At 37.6% G+C, this 19153-nt stretch overlaps 1 protein-coding gene across 1 annotated transcript; it reads right to left on the bottom strand.

Annotated features, from left to right (window-relative positions):
* Positions 1–560: 560 nt before the first annotated feature.
* Positions 561–18888, bottom strand: LOC131696129 (thioester-containing protein 1 allele R1-like). The gene is made up of 9 exons (XM_058984674.1): positions 18802–18888; positions 18555–18747; positions 17174–18490; positions 16911–17117; positions 3542–3711; positions 3182–3480; positions 1558–3125; positions 766–922; positions 561–696 (listed from the first exon to the last, which is right to left on the bottom strand). Exons 1-9 carry the CDS (start codon positions 18867–18869, stop codon positions 638–640), a joined length of 4038 nt encoding a protein of 1345 aa, XP_058840657.1. The 5' UTR covers positions 18870–18888; the 3' UTR covers positions 561–637.
* Positions 18889–19153: the final 265 nt, after the last annotated feature.

The raw sequence follows: 19153 nt of genomic DNA on the forward strand, positions 1-19153 counted from the left end.
AGAATTTCAAGAGCTCTTCTCCACACTCTAGCTCGTTCCTGTGTTGGGTGTATGAAAATTTACCTCTGCCATCAACGTGCGCTTACACATATCAAATACGGTGGTGTATATGAACGAAAGAGAAGCGCTCTCGTTTTGCTTGCCAGAGTGTGGGGAGTAATTTCAATTTCTCTTTACTGCACAGAGGATAGGGACATCACTGGTTATGAGCATATTTCCTTAGGGGGTGCGTTTTACCCCATTTTCCCCTACTTCGTTCCATTGTTCTCTACTATCAGAAAGTAATCAGCTAAAGGTAAATATTATAGAAAAAACGGAGAGGAGCGAGAAATCAGACAACCCACCTAAAAATCTCTTTTAATTTTATTATGAATAATTTATGAATGGTTTGGACACCAGTTTTTCTTTAGTTCGGCATTACACGCCATTTAATATAAAATCAAGCGTGTCTCTGCAAGAGCCACTAAACAAGGATACGACGAACCTGAAAATTAGTGTGTGAAGAGGGATGAAAAATTGGTGAAAACTTTTTCGGAAAGAGTTGTGCATCTGAATAACAATTGAGCTTGGTCATGTTTTTATTTCTTCTAACACGTTACTTGATTTCTTTTTCACGTAGAAGAAGTAAGAGCAGGATTCAAGGTTCCGACTCTGGATTGACGATTTTTCCGTTGAAATATTCGATAGCCTCTCGAGCTAGAAATAAAATAAATTAATTTATCTAGTGGAAGTAGTGAATATCGTGAATGTTTGAGGGACACTTACTGGGATCATAATAATCGTAAACTTTTATCCAGCCAGATATTTGCCCCAGAACGATGGCCTTCCGCAAACCAAAAATGTCAACGCAGATTGATTTTTCTATCGGTAGCGAGTCGAAGTACAAAACAAGCATTGTGTCTTCCCGTTTGGTTTCAACTTTCTGTAATTGAAGTTCATAATTAATTATTGCTAGGTTAGGTTGTCAACGAGTTCGTTTATCTTAAATAGTCCACAAAAACAAACAATATTTTCTCGTGAACTATTCCACGAAACTCGGAGTATTATTTATTCACTCTCTCAATCAACGAGAACTAGTTCGTTAGTTCGAGTTTCCTAATATATTAGTAACTATTCAATATCCGTGTTCATGCAATAGTTCAATAATTTTCATTTATTCGTGAACTAGTTCGTGATCTCTAGCATAATAGTCATGATTGACCATTCGTTTTCGTGGAATAGTTCACAAAATAGAAAAATATCAATCATGTGACTGATTCATGATTCCTAGTATATTAGTCAAATCTCATCGATCGTGCTCGTGAAATTGTTCACAAAATCATGAAATCTTACTCATGAAAACGTGAACTGGTTCCACCGTAAATAATTCACAAAATCATAAAATGAATGTATTCGTGAACTGGTTCATGATTTCTAATATAATATTCACGGTTGACAATTCATGCTCGTGAAATAGTTCACAAAATCATAAATTATTGATGAATTCAAGAACTGGTTCATGACTCCTAGCACATGATTTACGACCTATCTAGAATGCTCACTAGTTCGAGAACTTACCCGTACTTCTTTGACGGTCTTAAGCTGTTTCCGCGTTTTGTCAGCGACCACATATCCGCTAGGAAACAGTATCTCCATCAGTACCATATTCGTCACCTCGAACTGATTTTTCGGCTTGAATCGGGAACAAACTTTCAGTTCGATAGTATCAGCGGAACCACCCTTTCTGACCGTGTTGATTATTTCGAATCGAGGTTCACTGTCCGCTGCAACCACATTGTACTGATATGCTATCTGAAACACTCCAGTTCCGGTTCCTGTGATCGCCACGTTGACATTTCGCACACTCGAGGGTAAAGTCAGATATTGACTTCTCAATGAGGATTCGGCGTCTACTTGAACGATTTGCCGTTGATCATCGTCATAGGAAATAGTTATTTCGTAATTATTTCGAGAGCTAGACAACTTCTGGGAGTATTCGGAGAGTGCTTGAAGTCCCAGAAACGTGTTTTGAGTATTATCGAAACCGCCTTTGTCGTATCGTTGCGAAACTAACCACTCCATGATGGGTTTGGCATCTACGTACATCCCGCGATTTATGTAGGTTAGCAGAGCATAAGCAGCTGTCTCGATACTAGTGGTTCCACTATCCCACCAGCGTTTTGTCAAATCGGCATCAACTTTCGAGTGCTCCAGAAGTTTATCGAGTGGAATATTTCTCTGTGGATGCATGGCTAACTGAAGAACATACGACGCTAATGCCAGTTCATAGGGTTTACTTAATTTTGGAACTTGATCACTTATAAACGAGGCTCCTTTATCGACAACAGATTTGTAACGTTGCGCGAGATTCTTATGTTCCAAAAAAGCAATCAGCGTGTAAGCTGTCAGCGCTACGTTACCGCTCAAGCCACCTTGAATGGTACGATGATGAACTTTACCGTGTTCGACGAATTTTCCATCAGATTCCTGCTGTTTCTTCAACCATTCGTATGCACTATTCACGACGTCGGTGTCGACTGTAATATGTTTCTCTGCAATACGAAGCGTTTTCGCGACAAACGCTGTTAAAAATACACTGCCCCGTCCGTCTGATTTGCCAAACACACTGAACGACCCATCCGGTAGTTTGTAATTCAGTTGATTCTGGTAGCCTTTCTGTAGATAGTCTATAGCTTTTTTCTTGATAGCATCGTTGAGAGTCCCCGTATTGCTCATGTATTCTAAGGCTATGACACTCGGTACAAGATTCAGCATATTTTGCTCACCACAACCGGTTGGGAGACGGATCAAGTTCCCTAAATTTGTCAGTGCTGCTCCCAGTAGGATACCTTCCACCGAAAAAGTGATGTTCTCCGAGCCGGATGTTGCCACTCGAGGAATTATGAGTTTCAGATCGTTGAAACTCTGTGTCGAGCTTTCGACTTCGATGAATCTTGGTATGTTTCGGTAGTACTGCAGCCCACCTGGAGTTACTCGAAGAGTTTGTTGAATGGCATCTTTGGCTGTAGTAGCCTCCGCTGTTACGTATATCAGTAAGTTACCGGTTGTCGTCGGTTTGAGTAGGAATTTTACCTTCCGAACACTGTTGGCGGGGATGGAAATATTCTGGGATTGTTCCAAGGCACCTATGTGTATGAATATTCAATTGAAAGATATGTATGCGAACTGTTTGACAACTTACTACTAGACTCATTCTGCTCGTTGTAGAACTGGAATTGCTCCCGTTGGTTGAATAAAGTAACCTTACTCTCCTGAGATTGATTGAAATAGTTATATACGAAAATTTCCACCTCAGCCACCTCAGTTTTCATAATGGCATATGCCAGATTCATGGTGATGAAGAATTGTTTCAAAACGTTCAGTGATAACGGACGATCGATGATACCAAGGCCGTGATCGGGGCTGATCGAAAATGCACTAATTTGCCAATTGGTGATACTGTCAGGGACGACGCCAGTCACTGTTAAGGTTCCGTTGATGCTTTAGAAGTGAAAATTATGCTAGCAAATTGACTTGTCGAATTCATTAGCTATATGCTTACTCTGTGCTAGCCATATCCATCCAGAGCCAGGTTTCGGGAAAATCTCGGCGAATGTGCGGAGTGCTGATTTCCGATTCATCGTCACCAAAACGCACAGCAGGAGAAGCTGCGTAATTTTCCATTACTATGGGGTCCATCTGCGCATTAGATATAACAGTAAATCCAGCATTCTGTAAAAAAGACGAAGAATTATTATAACCGACTAGATGGGTACGCCACGCGAAGTTACGCAAAGGAACAGAATTATCACGTAATCTTACATGCTTCTGGGATGTGTCGACATCAAAATCAAAAGCGTCGATTTCTATAAACTATATCAAAGCGAATTATATCTTCAATCGGTCCTGATTCGGCAAAACACCCAGATGATTTAGAATTCCATTAGTAAACATGAAATACGTAAATTACAAACTCTGTAAAATGTTCCAAAAATAGTGCGATAGTTCGAGCATGACTAGCTCCAATGCTCGATTCCAATAGAACTACAAGATCTCTTATAATCCTGACGCTTGGTCGGGCATCATCCGATTTAAGATATTTAATCAGTAGGAGTTTTTTTTCGTGTAAATTCTAGCGTGACGAACACTCTAATCGGTGAATATTAGTTGGTAGCAATTGGTGATCTACGCATAGGTTTATATGCGTCAATTTGCGCTCCATTCTCAATATATTTTTCTTAGGAAAATTTTTGCCACTGCGACCACGATACGGGTTATCTTTTGGGGCACCCTGGTTGCTCTATATGTTTACTGAAAATCAGTGAAACAAAAATTGCAAAGCCAAACTCTGTACCCCGTCAGGGTAACAATTTAGCACTGGTTGGAAATATACCTATTAGTACGTACTCTCTCCGTAGAGTGTATTGTTTATGTAACATAATACTCACCGCTGTTCCTTATGATCATTCACTTTTTCTCGTAAATTTTGTTTGTTTTAGCTTTTGTGAACGATTCTGTTGGTCTAGATAGGTGTAGAAAATTTTGTTTCATATTTATGTATAAATAACATAGGGCTTAGATAGACCACCGCTCTCCTACTGCTGCAATAAGTGTACTGGTTATGCTACACATAGCGATGACAGCTAGGCGGCGGTACGGTTTTTTTTGGTGTTGGTGTTTGTTTTTTCGTGAAGTGCGGAAAGCTGTTATCATGAAAAGACAGAAAATGACGAACCACGGCGTATAGCAGACGTTCGTAAAGAGTAAATTTTTCGGGACAGTTTCCCGCCACTAAACCGAGTTAAGTACGCGCATGCGACGGCCAGTAATCCCGTCGAAAAGTGTCAGTCGTCGTTCGGGTACTCGAGTGTTGTGGTATAGAGTCGCCGAGACGGGAAGCTAAACGTAAAGGAGCTACTCGCTTCCCCGGCTAAACACAAAGGACCCAGCGATACCACACCGCCCTCACTGTGGAGGATCAGCCGAACGAGCATAGCATAGCCACAGTTAATCGCAAAGGAGGGCGAAGTAGGTAGGACAACGGATCCACCTGAGGTAGTTTACTGCGGTATCTACCTAGGCCATTCACGGGGAGTGAGTGGGCCCGGCTATCAGTCGCCCTGTCGCTAGGGAGGTTCCAACAAAAGAGCAAAGCTCACCTCCCTAGCTAATTGCCAAGGACCGCAGCCGGATCAGTTGACAGAAACGACCAAGGAGAACACGGCCGTTGTGTTCCCGGCCGGTCGGAAGACACCGCTCGCCTTCCCGCCATCGTCAGAAGCAGCTGATCAGCTTCAACGACCGAGTGCAGCAAAGATGAGATTAGGAGTGAAATAAACACGGTAAATTTAGTTTATTCGTTTGTTTACTTTTTGTGTTGTTACGAAAATCCGAAATTCTGAGGAGGCATCTAGGCCGCCCTGAAAAGAAGGATTCGCCGGGCAAACAAGAACACGAGTAGTGGACTTACCGCTACTTACAACTCTTAGCAAATCCTGTTTTGCTGGAAATAATTGTTGTTTGCAGAATTGACAAATGGAATCATGAATATAGCCAATTTTTTCAGGTGATCCTAGGCGATTAGTAATCAGCGAGATTCGTGTCCTTCCCTTGAAAAAATTATACCATTATTTCATTGCAGTTAAATGCACATTGTTCGCTATAACATTTCTAACATATTTTGTTCCGTGAGAGTGAAGTATCCGGCATTTATCACGTCTCCGGGTACAGTTTGTAGTGCTTGATTTATAGTTTCGTTTATCACGGCATGAACTTTGAACATGTAGGAGAAGTGAAATACAAATAGATTGCAAATCTTATCACGTGCATCAGCTGAGTTGGTACCAAGAAACATAGAAACCAAGTTGCCGAGAGAGCCTCTATTTTCTGTTTGTCAGCTTGCCCGTTGGTTGGAAAGCGGTCGATGTACACTGCCCTTGTATGCAAAAGTGACGTAAACGCCATCGAGCGTATTGTTCAGGAAATCCATTTTTATCTTGCATGGTGCGGGTAAAACCATGCTTTCGCATTTTGTTTTTCGCGTTTCAACAGGCCAATTTTTTTATTGGAAGTGCTTACACTAGAAGATGCGGATTTTTGTAGTGAACTTAAAAATACGAAAAAATGAAATTTGACCAAAGTGGCGTTTACGTCACTTTTGCATAAAAGGGCAGTACATGTCGACTTCAAGCAGCTTCCAGAGCAGGAGTGTTACAAGGTATCGGGAAGGGGACAGATGGAAGACATTTTCATGCACATGAAACTGTCAAAGTTAGCTAACAAATATATAGTCAGACGAGCGTATTGTCCAGTCTGTGCGCCTGTGACATGAAAGACGACATTTTCAATAACACCAGGACTGTCAAGCACGAAATTTTCATGAACGTGAACATTATTGTGATATTTTTTGTTGTGACATTTACAGAAAATGTTTACGAAAGTTACATACACTCTTGTAGTAACTATTTTTTGTGAATAAATATTGTGGGATTCTTTGGCAAAAACCGTGACTAGCGCAGAACAAACTTCTTGGGTTGATAACGAATCTCGTTTATAGCAAGAATTGCCATAAATATCTTTCGTAGTGATGAACATTTACACAAAAAATCGATTTTGCCAGATCGATCTCTTTAATGTAAATAAATGACTTTGTCGAACATCGATCCTAAAAGATGTGATGAAAAAAATATACGAAAATTTTGTTCGAAGAACGAAATGAAATCATGCGATTGACGAAAAATTCGTGCTACATGCATACATTTAGTAAAATAACGAAACATTTCGTTTTATTCACGAAAAGTAGTTCCGTCTACAACGATAAATTTCGTGCAATGTACACGAAGTCTGTAAAATTACTAATATTTTCGTTCATCAAGCCGTCATGTTTTCGGGCGTAAAATGAACGAACCCAACTATTTACAATACACAAAAATGCTCATCTCCGTGGATGAACGTCACCTGCACAAATCGTAAATGGAGTTGCAGAATTGAGCATATCCATTGCCATATCGTCACCGTTGTGCTATCTTATGACAAACGCCATTTTGGGGAAAACTAAGTTAGATATGCCACATCACTTGTCTAAAAAATCTCTACGAAGTGGCGTTTTCAGAATTTTGGCATTCTGCTTGGTTACTGAGATATAGCAAGAAACGCGCTCAGATTTTTTTTATTTTTTGCTTCAAATGTCTGTTTCTGGGGATTGGCTCAAGTTATCTTGATGTATAAGATGTTTTATGCGCAAAACTATCCGAGAAAAGTTTTAAACTGGAAGTAAAGAAACACTGTAAGCAAAAATAACATTTTTTTCTAGATTCCCTGACTCATTTCCTTCAAAATGAATCTAACAGATTGTTTATTGATCAAATGAAGCCAAAGATATGAATAAAATTTCATAATTGGTGATTTTTTTCCATGCAAAATTTTCCATGAACGATTATGACACGCCATACTTTGTCACCAATACACACCTATAACACGTATGAGTGCGACTTTTGTTTACATTTATAGTAAATACTCGCAACATAGTCAACCGATCTTCGTAATATTTGAGAGATTAATATAGAATAGATAGAAGCATCAATTGTATTCTTTGAATTGATTATACCATTTATAAGTCTCACGCTATTCAATCTCAAACTTTAAAAATCGTTTTTCTCGGAATGTGCTAAATGGCGCTTGTCATAAGATAGCACAACAACGACGATATCAGATCTTGCCACGATTTTCAATGGCGTGGACCCGCTCATCTCCACACACCTGGTCACGTCCTTACAAGCGTTTTTATTTCATAATAGTCCTATCGTCTACTTAAGGAAAACGCTCGGAACCGAAACAGTTTTCGTAGATGACGGAGATTGTGAACTGGAGACGATGACTACTAAATTTTTCACGGATTGTGAAAATTACTTGCGTCTGTCAATAGCGAAAATGTGTATATGTGGCACCTATACGATATATTGTGAAAAAACACATGACTGGAATACAATATGATGGATAAAATGAATAAAGCGCATAAAATGAAAAAGTACATTGAAATAAAGAGTATGCTATAGTATGAAAAATACTGAAGGTAAATAAACAGAGGTTATCTAAATAATTAAAGCAATTGTGACAATGTAATAAAATGAGAAAGAAATAATTGAGTGTATATTTTGAATATTATTAGCATATTGGGCATCATCGATAATATACAAGAATGTACATTAATCAATCCACTTTCACAAAATTAAATTTAAATTGCGCATCTTCTACCCTTCATATTTAATATGATTGGATTAAAGTTCCAGATTTGGAGATATGAGTTGATGTATGCTATCAGGTATGGAATTCCAGCATAAGACATACTTATGTTTGCAAAGCAACCAAAAATAAATCAAATTGAATATCTACTGTTTTTGGTCACGTTGTCCACTTTGAGCGGTTTCTAAAATACTTGAAAAAGTTTACGATGATATAAACTTTAACAAATTTTAAACTGGGTATCAAAATTCTAGGATTTGTGTATCCACCTTATTTTTGTAATGAAAAGTATCTATCTTTAAGTTAACCTACTCGAACGATTTCGAAAACTTCGGAAAACAGTCGAAACAAAATTTTTTATGGTGATTTCGGGAGAGATGCTGCATATTTCAAAAAAATAATTATGCATGAAGGTAAACTCAATATATCATTAAATCTCTTTTATTAATTAGTACATGTATCTAAAACACATTGAAATGGTCCGGCATTAAAAAAAATATTCATTTCCTCGAATATTTTAAAAACAAAGATCTATTCGGGTGAAATGCCGCACCGCGATGCCGAGCCCAAAAATGTCGAACAAATGTATTTTCGCGTGATTTGGTTCCTTCAATTAAATTTCATGAAATTGACTACGCCTACAAATTGGTTAACCCATTATTGCCCAACCTACTATATATAGTAGGTGCTAAGAATAACTCCTATTACTCAATCAATAACGCAGAACAGGCATTGTCAATGAGTTAATATTGTTCATATACTCTTGCAGAATACGTTTAAAGAAGTTAGAGTGGTTAAACCGATGTTTATGTTTTGTTTTTATTAAATTTTCCCTTAAGGGGTTACACATTTTTGTCAGGATTAAAAAATCGAATTTTTGAAAATTAGATATTCTGAAGCTATATACGCTGAGGAAAATTTTCTCAAAAAATCATGAAGATCGGAATACTACAACTTGAGTTCCATCTATTCATAGACCGCTACCCATTGTCCACTCGTAGGCGGTGCGTAGTGTTTGATACGCTAGACTGTTGACTCGCTGCACCGACAGTAAAACCCAATTATCTCGGAGTTGTATTTTATTGAAAAGTTCATTCGCGGCGATCACGATATCTCAGAAACCAATTAATCGATCAATCTGAAATTTTCACTAGTTGTTCCTTATTATATCAGCTACTTTGAGTAGAAAAATAATTTCACTGGGATAACCACATAATTTTTTTCGACCGGAAAACACAATTTGTGATGCGCGTGAAAAATAAGTTGGGCAATAATGGGTTAATACCTTCACTTTTCTTAAGGGGTAACTACCTTTTTTTAGGAACACTTTTTTATTCTAAAATATAAAAATATTTTTACTTCTCAACCATGCGTACTGGTCAATTTAGAATAACTTTATTAAGAGTAATATCCATTTACAAATCTGCATGAGTGATGTACATCTATGGTAATATGTTGAAAAGTGTATACAGTGCAGACCTGATTTTATCAGCTTTTTGACTCGATTTTATAAGCTTCATATGAAAATTGATAGTTGGTAGTTTGATGAGCTCTAGCAGACGAACCAAGTTGAATACGAGTAAATCCTTTCTTGAGCATATTAATCTTATCTTAAGAGATCCGAAATACACAAAAAAATTTTTTTTAATTTTGCGCTGTCAGACCCCCTTAAGGGACATTTAAGCTAAATGATCAGGAAAGTTTATGAGGTTATATCTAGGGACTAAAGAAGAATATTTGAAGATCTTCGATCACTTACAAAGAAAGAAAAATATATGTCCCGATTTTGTCAATGTCCCCGTTTTATCAGCCTAGGGGGGCTGATAAAAACGGGTCTACATTGTACATTTTCATGGATGTCTCCGTTCTGTCTCACACAATATTGCGGGTCTCAAATTTCGTGTGCGTGTGCTAGGAGCGAATGTTGCTTTGGAGCGCTTTTTTTGAAAAATGTGTAAGCCGAAGAACAAGATTTTTGTTGGCAACAATATTAATTAAATCAAGCATAGAGAACAGACATATAAGCTAGAACAAACTTTTCCGAAAAACCTGTGTAAACATTTAAATGAAAATACGTTGAAAATCACCATCGTATACAGGTTCGCATGCGTGAATCACCATTGTATCCAAGTTCGCACACAAGTCCCGTATCGCGATTGCTGGCCGATCGAAGCGCCGACCAGTGGCAAGTTGCTACTTGCTGTTGTCAGTTCAAAGCGACAGTTTTTTCTATTTCGCTTATAGAACTTTTAACCTTAAGGTCATTCGCCTCTTCGGGTTAGAAAAATCTCTTATAAAAAAAATTCTAACCCTATGTGCGGGGTCGGGACTCGAACCCAGATGCGCTGCGTATAAGGCAATCGATTTACCAACTACGCTACGCCCACCCCCTCACTTTTATTTCTTACACATGTTAAAAACTTGACTTGTATGTCAGTTCTCAGTGAATCAAGTGCATTATCGTGATTTTGGATCTGCCGGATAATATCTTTTATTTATACCCTGTTTTGGCCGAGACTATCAAATGTTACTTAGACCAAAATAGGAATTCATTTCTATTGCAAGAAATCGAAAAGAAATGGGTGGTCCGAATTGGAACAGGGTTGGGGTAATTCGGACCTTTCATGTAATTTTGCGCTGAACCGTTTGTACACAATACGGTAAAAGATGCCTTAGAAAAAAATGTGCGCAATTGATCAGGCTTTTAGGAAAAAAAAATTTATTTGTGATTCGGTTGACACGTTTCAGTTCTACAGCTCATAAGCCCTTACTAGGCCCGAATTGGCCCAGTTCTATCTACAGTCAGAACGAGCTTACCGAAAATAAATCTGCGTCCAAGAATATTCTACTTCAAAGCGACATCCTCCTCGATTCGATGCGTGAGACAGTTTCAGTGCTTGTCATCCCCCTCTTTTTTATCGAAAACTGCTGAGATGCTTCTGTCAGAGCCATTTTCAAAGATAATCTCCGGCCGATCTTTTAGAGCTGACAGAAACTGACGTAAAATTTGATACTGACATGATACCATCCATAGTGCTGTTACAAGCGAGCTTTCCGGAAGTATGCAATTACCAGTGTTGTGTACTGCAGTCGCACCTGGCTTTGAGTTGGCGACCGAACTTCCATACCGAGAAACGAATCCGGATTAGCAAAGTATGTTCCACTAGGCGTTTTGCTACCACTATAAAAACGTGTTTGTAATTTTTTGTAAACGCGATTAATCCATTCATGCCCATGTTGTTTGTGGACAACAATGTTTGTCAATAGCTATAACTTTTGATTGAGGCAAGATTTGCTCGCAAAAAGAAGTAATGCTAATAAATGTGACTATTGCCTTTCATTTGAGCATTAACAGTTACAAGGATCAGCTCTAGAACTGAAGTTTTTGCAATTAGTCTGAGTGGGTTCTGCTGGAGCAGTGCTGCCAGGGACAGTTTACGTTGACGACGGAAAATTAATTTTTCATATATCTTCGTAACGGAGCAATATTTTTCAAAACTGATAAAACTTATCCATTTAGTCTTTGGTTATGTTTTCCATGCAATTGGACTATTGTAAATATTCTAAAAGAATTGTATTGAGCATTGGAAGGTAAAAATTGAGCAGCTTCTAGCACTGCAAGGGAAGCATCTATCTTTATGAAATAAGACTTTTTGTGTTTCTTGATTTTTCCGTTTTCAAGGAAAAATAATTTTGAAACCCTACATGCACTAGAAAAAAGGTGGGCATGAAAGGGTTTCTAGACTGTCAAGCGAGAAAACTCAATAAGGCGCACCGCCTATTCTAGATTTCTCCGCCGATAAACAGCAAATTTACGAATAAAATTGTTCAAAGGTATATGTTTTTTATGCATAATTGTTTTGCGGATTTTTCAGACAAAATCGTAAGATGCTCGTATATATTACAAAGACTTTCGCATAGGGTAATTTCGGAAGAGATGCCGCACATTTCTAAAAATCAATCCTGCAATCAATGGCAAGTAGGAGAAAGTGGTCGGTTGCCGACACTGGTTGATTTTCGGCACCCCGATGTAACTTTTGATAGAGAGCAGATATGGTCATTCTGATAAATTTTATTTGTGTGTTATATTCGCACGTTTTTTTGTGCCGGTACCTGAAGCAAACAGACTCGTATGTTCTGTTCTACAATCAAAATATTTTTTGAACAAGTCAAAAGTTTTCTAGATCATTTGCTTAGTATTATAGAAAGAAGTAAATCGATCGAAAATGTATGCGCATTGAATATTTACGAAGTGAAAGTGACGTTGTAAGTGAAAATATATGAAAAATAGGCAACAGAAACAATAAATTCAGTAAAAAATGCCAGTATCATTCTGTGCATCCCGTAATCTGCAGATATATAGCTTAAGGTGTAAGGATCAACGTTGTTGAAGACTGCAAATTGATAAGATTTTGCAGTAATAAGATATTCTCATATAAAATTATGAGTTGCCTTTCTTTCTCGCACATGCTTAGAATAGAAAAAAAAATCGGTTGGTCTTCAAAGTTAAATAATTCTCTCGGGGAACCTCCAATCACTATGCAACCTTCAACAAAGCTGTTCGTTATAAAAGCTATGTGACCATAAGTTTTGAGGTGTGTAGAGTTGCCGTGGAATTTTTTAATTTGTTTTTAAGTTTTTATTTTCGCGCATATTTTGCATATGATTCGTGCATCCAATTACCATTTGAATTAGCAGTTTTCCGAAAAAGCCAAAATTATTGATGGTCTAATACACACACTGTGATAAGAGATCAAGAAATGTTGTCTGAGGGGAAAATGTGCACAATTGATTAGGCTTCCAGGAAATCATCTGATTTCGCCAAATGGTTCACAGGATTCAGTTCTATAGCTCATAAACACTTACTAGGTCCGACTTTGACCAGGTCCCCTTACAATTTAAAAAAATATACGAACCTGATTCGGGCTAAGATTAAAACATCATATGCTTTCGTCGCTCGTATCGCTTACCATTTAACCTGTGTCGAGTACCTGATTAGATGGGATCATTTTATACACACTAAATTTTGATTGCCGAATATCAGCAAAATTTTGCTGAATTTTGCCTTGCTGAAATATCAGCAATACTTCCAGGAAAAAAGATTTCGCTGAAATTACAGCAATTCAAAACTGTCAAAATTTGCTGAACTGTCAGTTTGATTTGCTGGAACTCAGCATAATTGCCATTCTTTCCTTGATTGTGTCAGCAATCAAATTCTATAGATTTGCTGATTTTCGTCAAAATAATGGCCTTTACTAAAAATCAGCGAAACAAAAATTGCAAAACTGAACTCTTAGCAAATCCAGTTTTGCTGAAAAGTTTTGGCAAAATATTTTGTTGAAACAAAATACAAAAAATTGGTGTGTACTTTGGCCATGGTAATCACTAGCAAGAACGCACTGCATTTTCAAGAGTTTTAATGCTCAATCTTCTACGTTCTACATAGTTATCAATTTGTTCGAATATTTTTTGGGATATCCACGGTACACAAAACTGTCGCCGAGATACACGCTTATCTAGAATTATTCTTCTATTATTCTTATTTATAATTTTTTCGGGAAATTTTGTGAAGGGAGGTTATTACCCTTTATACCCCCCCCCCCCCCTTCTGGCTATGTGCCAGCGTAGACTTCTGTCTAATTTGTCTGAAGCTTTTGTCAAAAATGGACTGCTGGAAACTAACTCAATCACAATGAATGCGATTCATCATTCCGTTAGCAGCGCATAATATTCGCACCAACTTTCCACATACACATTTTGTGCTTCAGATGAAGAATGACGTTCAAAGTGCCTTTGATGGTTAGTAAAATGAATCAATTTCTTTCCCTTTAAATCTTGAAAGTTTTCATTCGCATTTTTTTTAATTTTTAATGCATTTTCTCAGGCTGTCGACAACCGACCACATTTTTCTAAATGGCAAAAAAGGAATATTATGCTAAATTGTCAGCATTTTTTTATATTGACAGAATAAATTAAATTCTTCCACTAGTATTTAGCCAAAGCCTCTGTAGGCGCAAGTTACTGGCCAATTCTTGACAGCAAACACTGTTTTATATCGGTTAGCTTCAAGCTAAAAAATGGATTTTATTAGTCTTTTCATTCGACTGCAATTTATCATACTACTCACAATATTGGTGATCAACCCGTAGATTGAATAAACTCCTATCAGACGATTCCAGTCTAGCTAACTCGCAATATTCCGGGTTCTGGAATTCCATTTTAGGTTAGGTTAGATTTAACTTAGTTAATAATTCTATGCTAGATTTAATTCATCATTTTCATCTTCTAAATAGTAGAGGAGACTGAGGAGACTTGATCCCCTTTTTTATTTTTCAGTCCAACTCCGTGGAATGATAAAAAACTATGTATTTTTTTGTAGTTTTATATTTATATCCCTAGAGATGACTAATAATCATAAAAAAATTACATGGAAATATTATACTGGACATGAGATATGAGCATTTCTGGAAAACAACAAAAAAATGGAAAATTCTTAGATTAGTGGAGACTCGATCCCTAATTTGGGGACACTTGATTCCTTTATGAAAACGTGTTTAAAAGAGCATGTAGGGTAATAAGCCTATTTTTTCCCTGTTTCTACTATCATCCTACCTATCTGAAGCCTTTGGTTAGAGTAGCGTCTGCCATCTTTGCTCAACGCATTGACTCAAATGGTATTGCGATAATGGGGGTACTCGATTAGAGATTTTGCTGCGCTCAAACAGAAGATTTTCATCATTCTCAAGACAATTTTGTTATTATATTGGCTCTTAATAAGAGGCGAATGACCTTAACGTTAAAACCTCTATAATCGAAATAAAAAAATGGACCTTAATAACAAATCAAAGAAGCTGAAATAATAAAATTATTGTAGTAATAATGTGGTACCCTTCTTAATAGGGCAAAAACGGGTACATTACCCCATTCAATTTTATAAATGGATTGCAGTATTGATTAAATTGTTATGATTAGATATTGTTATTTTTGTTACTACATATTACGCATCTCTCACCTGATTTTTTACGAATTCCCCAAATCTCCGTGCAATTATTTGAAAGCTGTCTTTATTATGGTTGAGGAACGTCAAATGTGGGATGAATGGTTGCTACGTATACTGTAGTAAACAATTAAAGTTATGTTTCTTTACGATGAAGCGTTCATTTTTGACATTTTTATGACAACAATGACTTCAATTGTTCTGGTGTGAATTTGGTTATTTTCTGTGGTGTGTATGAAGTATGGCGGAGGGGATCAAATCTCCACGAATTTGAAGGGATCAAGTGAACCCATAGCATCTATTTCAGCAAACTTTAGTAAAAATATAGTTGAACAAAAGAATCAGCTCAATCATAACGTATTCATATAATTGACATTCTCCTGTAATTCTGAATGCAAAAGTAGAGTATGTAGTGGGTGATTTTATCAATTTTATAAAAGTTTGAAAATTTGAAAAATAAATCTTCTTCAGTTCTTCTGAGACATTTTTTTAAATCGGTAAAAATTCGGTTACATAAAAGTCCAATTTCTTTTTTCTGTGTTAATGAAATTTATGTTTAGATAAAACTACGAAACTTTATAGTATATTCGATTAAAGTATTCTGATCCGCCTTTGAGTTACAATGATGGGATCAAATCTCCCCGGGGATCAAGTCTCCTCAGTCTCCCCTACTTACTCTAACTGCTCCGATGTTTAATTGTTAAATTTAGTTTTTAAGATATATCAATATTAATTTTAAGGAAATCCAAAATAAATTTTACCGACACGTTCACTTCAGCAGCGAGCACATTTTTCTGATCTATCTCTTCCCGTCTACATGACATTGATGACATTTCTTCCCTCTTTTCGTGGTCGATTGAGAGTTGCGGCCGAGTGGATGTCGACATTGCCATAATAGGGATATCAGTCGCAACAGCCTCTATGCTTATGCCCTTATATTGTGCAATTGGGGAAATGTCATGACTCAAAAACAAAACTGTTTTCTACATTGATTCCTAGGAAATGTTATGTGGTGTCGGTTTTACCCATAATTCTCCTACGTCAAAACTAAATCAGTAGACAGGAATAAAGTTAGTTGAAATCAAACTCACTTTTTAAAAACACTTCGTAACATATTTTATATATTGCGTCTCTGTCAACGTATTTACACTCCAGGGTGAAACTGCTATGACATGTTCGTTTATGCAGTTGACCTGCACGCATCAGTGATACATCGACTACCCTCGTTCAAAGTTGAGTGTCTATCTTTTTTTGCTCGCTACACTGGTGTAGTATCAATCACATTACAATGTGAAAATGAAAACGCTGTTAGTGTAGTTGGTACCTCCTAACAATGGGAGCTTGGAGAGCTTTGGGGTTGATATCGGATCTACTGATATAATCGTCGGCACGCATTATCTCAATCTCGTGTATAGTATGCAATGAGTTAATATAAACGGTACAAGATGCAGTAACCTTTTAATGTAGGGTGTATCCCTAGCCTTTCTAAATGACACACATGATTTAATAATTTTGAGACTATTGTTCACAAAGATATTATGTACAAATCATACTATTAATACCAGAATAAGGGTACTATTAATTTCTGCTGTTATTGGCAATAAATATCGCAACTAGTAGACTATCCGCCATAGTAGTTATCATAGCAGTTCAGAATATTGAAAACAATCGAATTAAAGACTGTAGTACTTACTTCTAGCTCATCCAGATAAGATGACGCCAAAATAGGCGTCTCCAGTTCTTCGAACAGCGCTTGTTTGGTCAAATCATTTCCGCTTCCCAACGCAAGCACACTCTTATCAATAGCTAAAAGACCAACCATCGATTTTGGATATGACTTGGCCGTTACTGTCAGCTGTTTTTGGGGTTCTGTTTCACCACTTGACAGAGTTACATTGACCTACAAAACAAATGCTCAAAATTGAATACTCTAGGCATTAATATAATATCACTTACAAAACTGTTCAAATCATGAACTTTAAATTGTACCACATCTTTGATGAGCTTGTTGCTGTTAATAGCCATAACAACCAAGCTAGCTCTAGGTACCATTTTAAAGTTTGTCATCAATTGAAAATTTAGCCATCGAAGTTCCTTCACATGCAGCTTTCCACTTGCAACGATCTCACCGTGAGCAATCACGTAGTACAGAAGTAGACTCATCTTAAAAGAACTGTGCACCTGCAGCTCGACCGGTTGACTCAATCTAGGATTTCCAGTCAACACAGATACCTTTAGAAATGGTCTATCTCCACTTTGATCCATTTCACTTGGTATCGTAAAGTGTGTCGTTTCTCCGGCGTACGTCGCGGCAATATCCAATTTCATCGTACTATCGGAAGTCTCGAACTGAAGTTCCAGCATTCCATTTTCATCGGGTTTTCGCTCAATCATGTATGTTTTATCGAGCCACAGTCGTATGTCACGTGTTGCCTTCACTTTAATTGTTTCCGGTTGCTCAAAAGGTTCACCGAGTGGGTCGGTCAACTTCAACCAACAACGGTAGGGCACCTCCGGTAGCAAATATTCCGATGATTTCTGGAGTGTGAGTTTGTAGGGTTTTTGGTAGATGGGAATATTTGCACTAGATTGATAGAGATGGCCGGAACCAGCTTCCTCAACATTAGCAGTTACGTTTAGCCATACCACGTCCGAGTCCGACTGGTCCGTTATTATGTTTTGAAGATCTACACGGATCTGAGCTCGGCCATTGATTTCTGTCTTGTTCGGAAGATCTGAACCATCAATTGTTAAATAAAGACTTCCTTTAATTGGTTTTCCAAAAGTGTACCTAGCTTCGATAGTTAAAGGTAAGCTTTTATCCTTGATTGTAGTAAGTGTAGATTTGGTGATACGAATCTCATGTTTTGGTAGAACATATTCGGCTATCGTGATGGACTTATATTTAGTATCTCCGGAGCGAGCCACGACAGCGATTGTCCAACTGCCAAGAGCTATGAAATTGGCTAGGTCCAACTGTGATTGAAATATACCATTCTGGATTTTCGCATACGGCCATTCTCTGATAAGATTATCCTTACTATCAATAAGTTTAATATTGACACTTTTCAGTTTGATCAGAGGTTTTGTTTCATGATCCAATACCAGCACTCTAAATTTGATCGTATCACCTGGTTTGTAAATTGGTTTATCTGTTTGAATCAGAATCACTGAAGATTTTCGAAACACTTCCAGGAACCTATTGTGCGTCTCATTTGGTTTCGCAAGATCTCGAATAGTAAATTTATAGGAACCCTCATCAAGCGATTCGGTCTTGAATAAATTAGTTAAGATAAGTTAGAATAATTAAAGGTAATATATGATGCAATGCTTCTACCTTAAACGAAACTGTTGTAGTATCGTTGTCCTGAACAGTGATCATGCTTTTTAGTTCTTTCTTTGGCCCTTTTTTGGGGGATTTATGAAAGATCACCTCATATTGTGAATAGCCACCGTTTCCAACGTTGGCCACTGCTACAGAAATTGATGAGTATTCTCTGATCTGCGTGGGGACCAATGCGACGTAACTCCTGCAATGAGAAATCTAAATGTAGCATTTACTCTGGTAATGGAGTATCAACTACCCTGAACTATAGTTAACCAATGCAATGATGACCGGAAGAAACGGTACAGACAACGAGTACGGTTTCATGTCTGATTTTCATCAAGACTGTTCAACAACTGATAGTGAAACAATTTTTCGGTGTACCTACCTACTCGCGTTGCAAAACATCTCTCGTAAGGTGATTCCCCGCGTGAATCTCACGGGATATACCACAGAGAGCTTATCGCAGACGGTGAATACTCAGTTCATCGCATCGTTAGAACGATGTGAAAATGTGAAGCATTTGCCGCGCCAGATCGTGTAATTTGCATAGTTGTGTTTCACGTGTCTCTGGTAGTAACGCATGAATCCGAAATTGATAAACGAGTAAT

This window comes from Topomyia yanbarensis, unplaced genomic scaffold (assembly GCF_030247195.1).
Source record: "Topomyia yanbarensis strain Yona2022 unplaced genomic scaffold, ASM3024719v1 HiC_scaffold_76, whole genome shotgun sequence".
Lineage (NCBI taxonomy): Eukaryota > Metazoa > Arthropoda > Insecta > Diptera > Culicidae > Topomyia > Topomyia yanbarensis.

Excerpts from the sequence above, each read along its gene's own strand:
- LOC131696129 (XM_058984674.1), bottom strand. The coding sequence starts at position 18,869 with ATGAAACCGTACTCGTTGTCTGTACCGTTTCTTCCGGTCATCATTGCA. Across the intron at positions 3,126-3,181 it reads CGAGCAGAATGAGTCTAGTA|GTGCCTTGGAACAATCCCAG; the intron begins GTAAGTTGTCAA and ends TCATACACATAG. Across the intron at positions 923-1,557 it reads AGACCGTCAAAGAAGTACGG|AAAGTTGAAACCAAACGGGA; the intron begins GTAAGTTCTCGA and ends CTTCAATTACAG.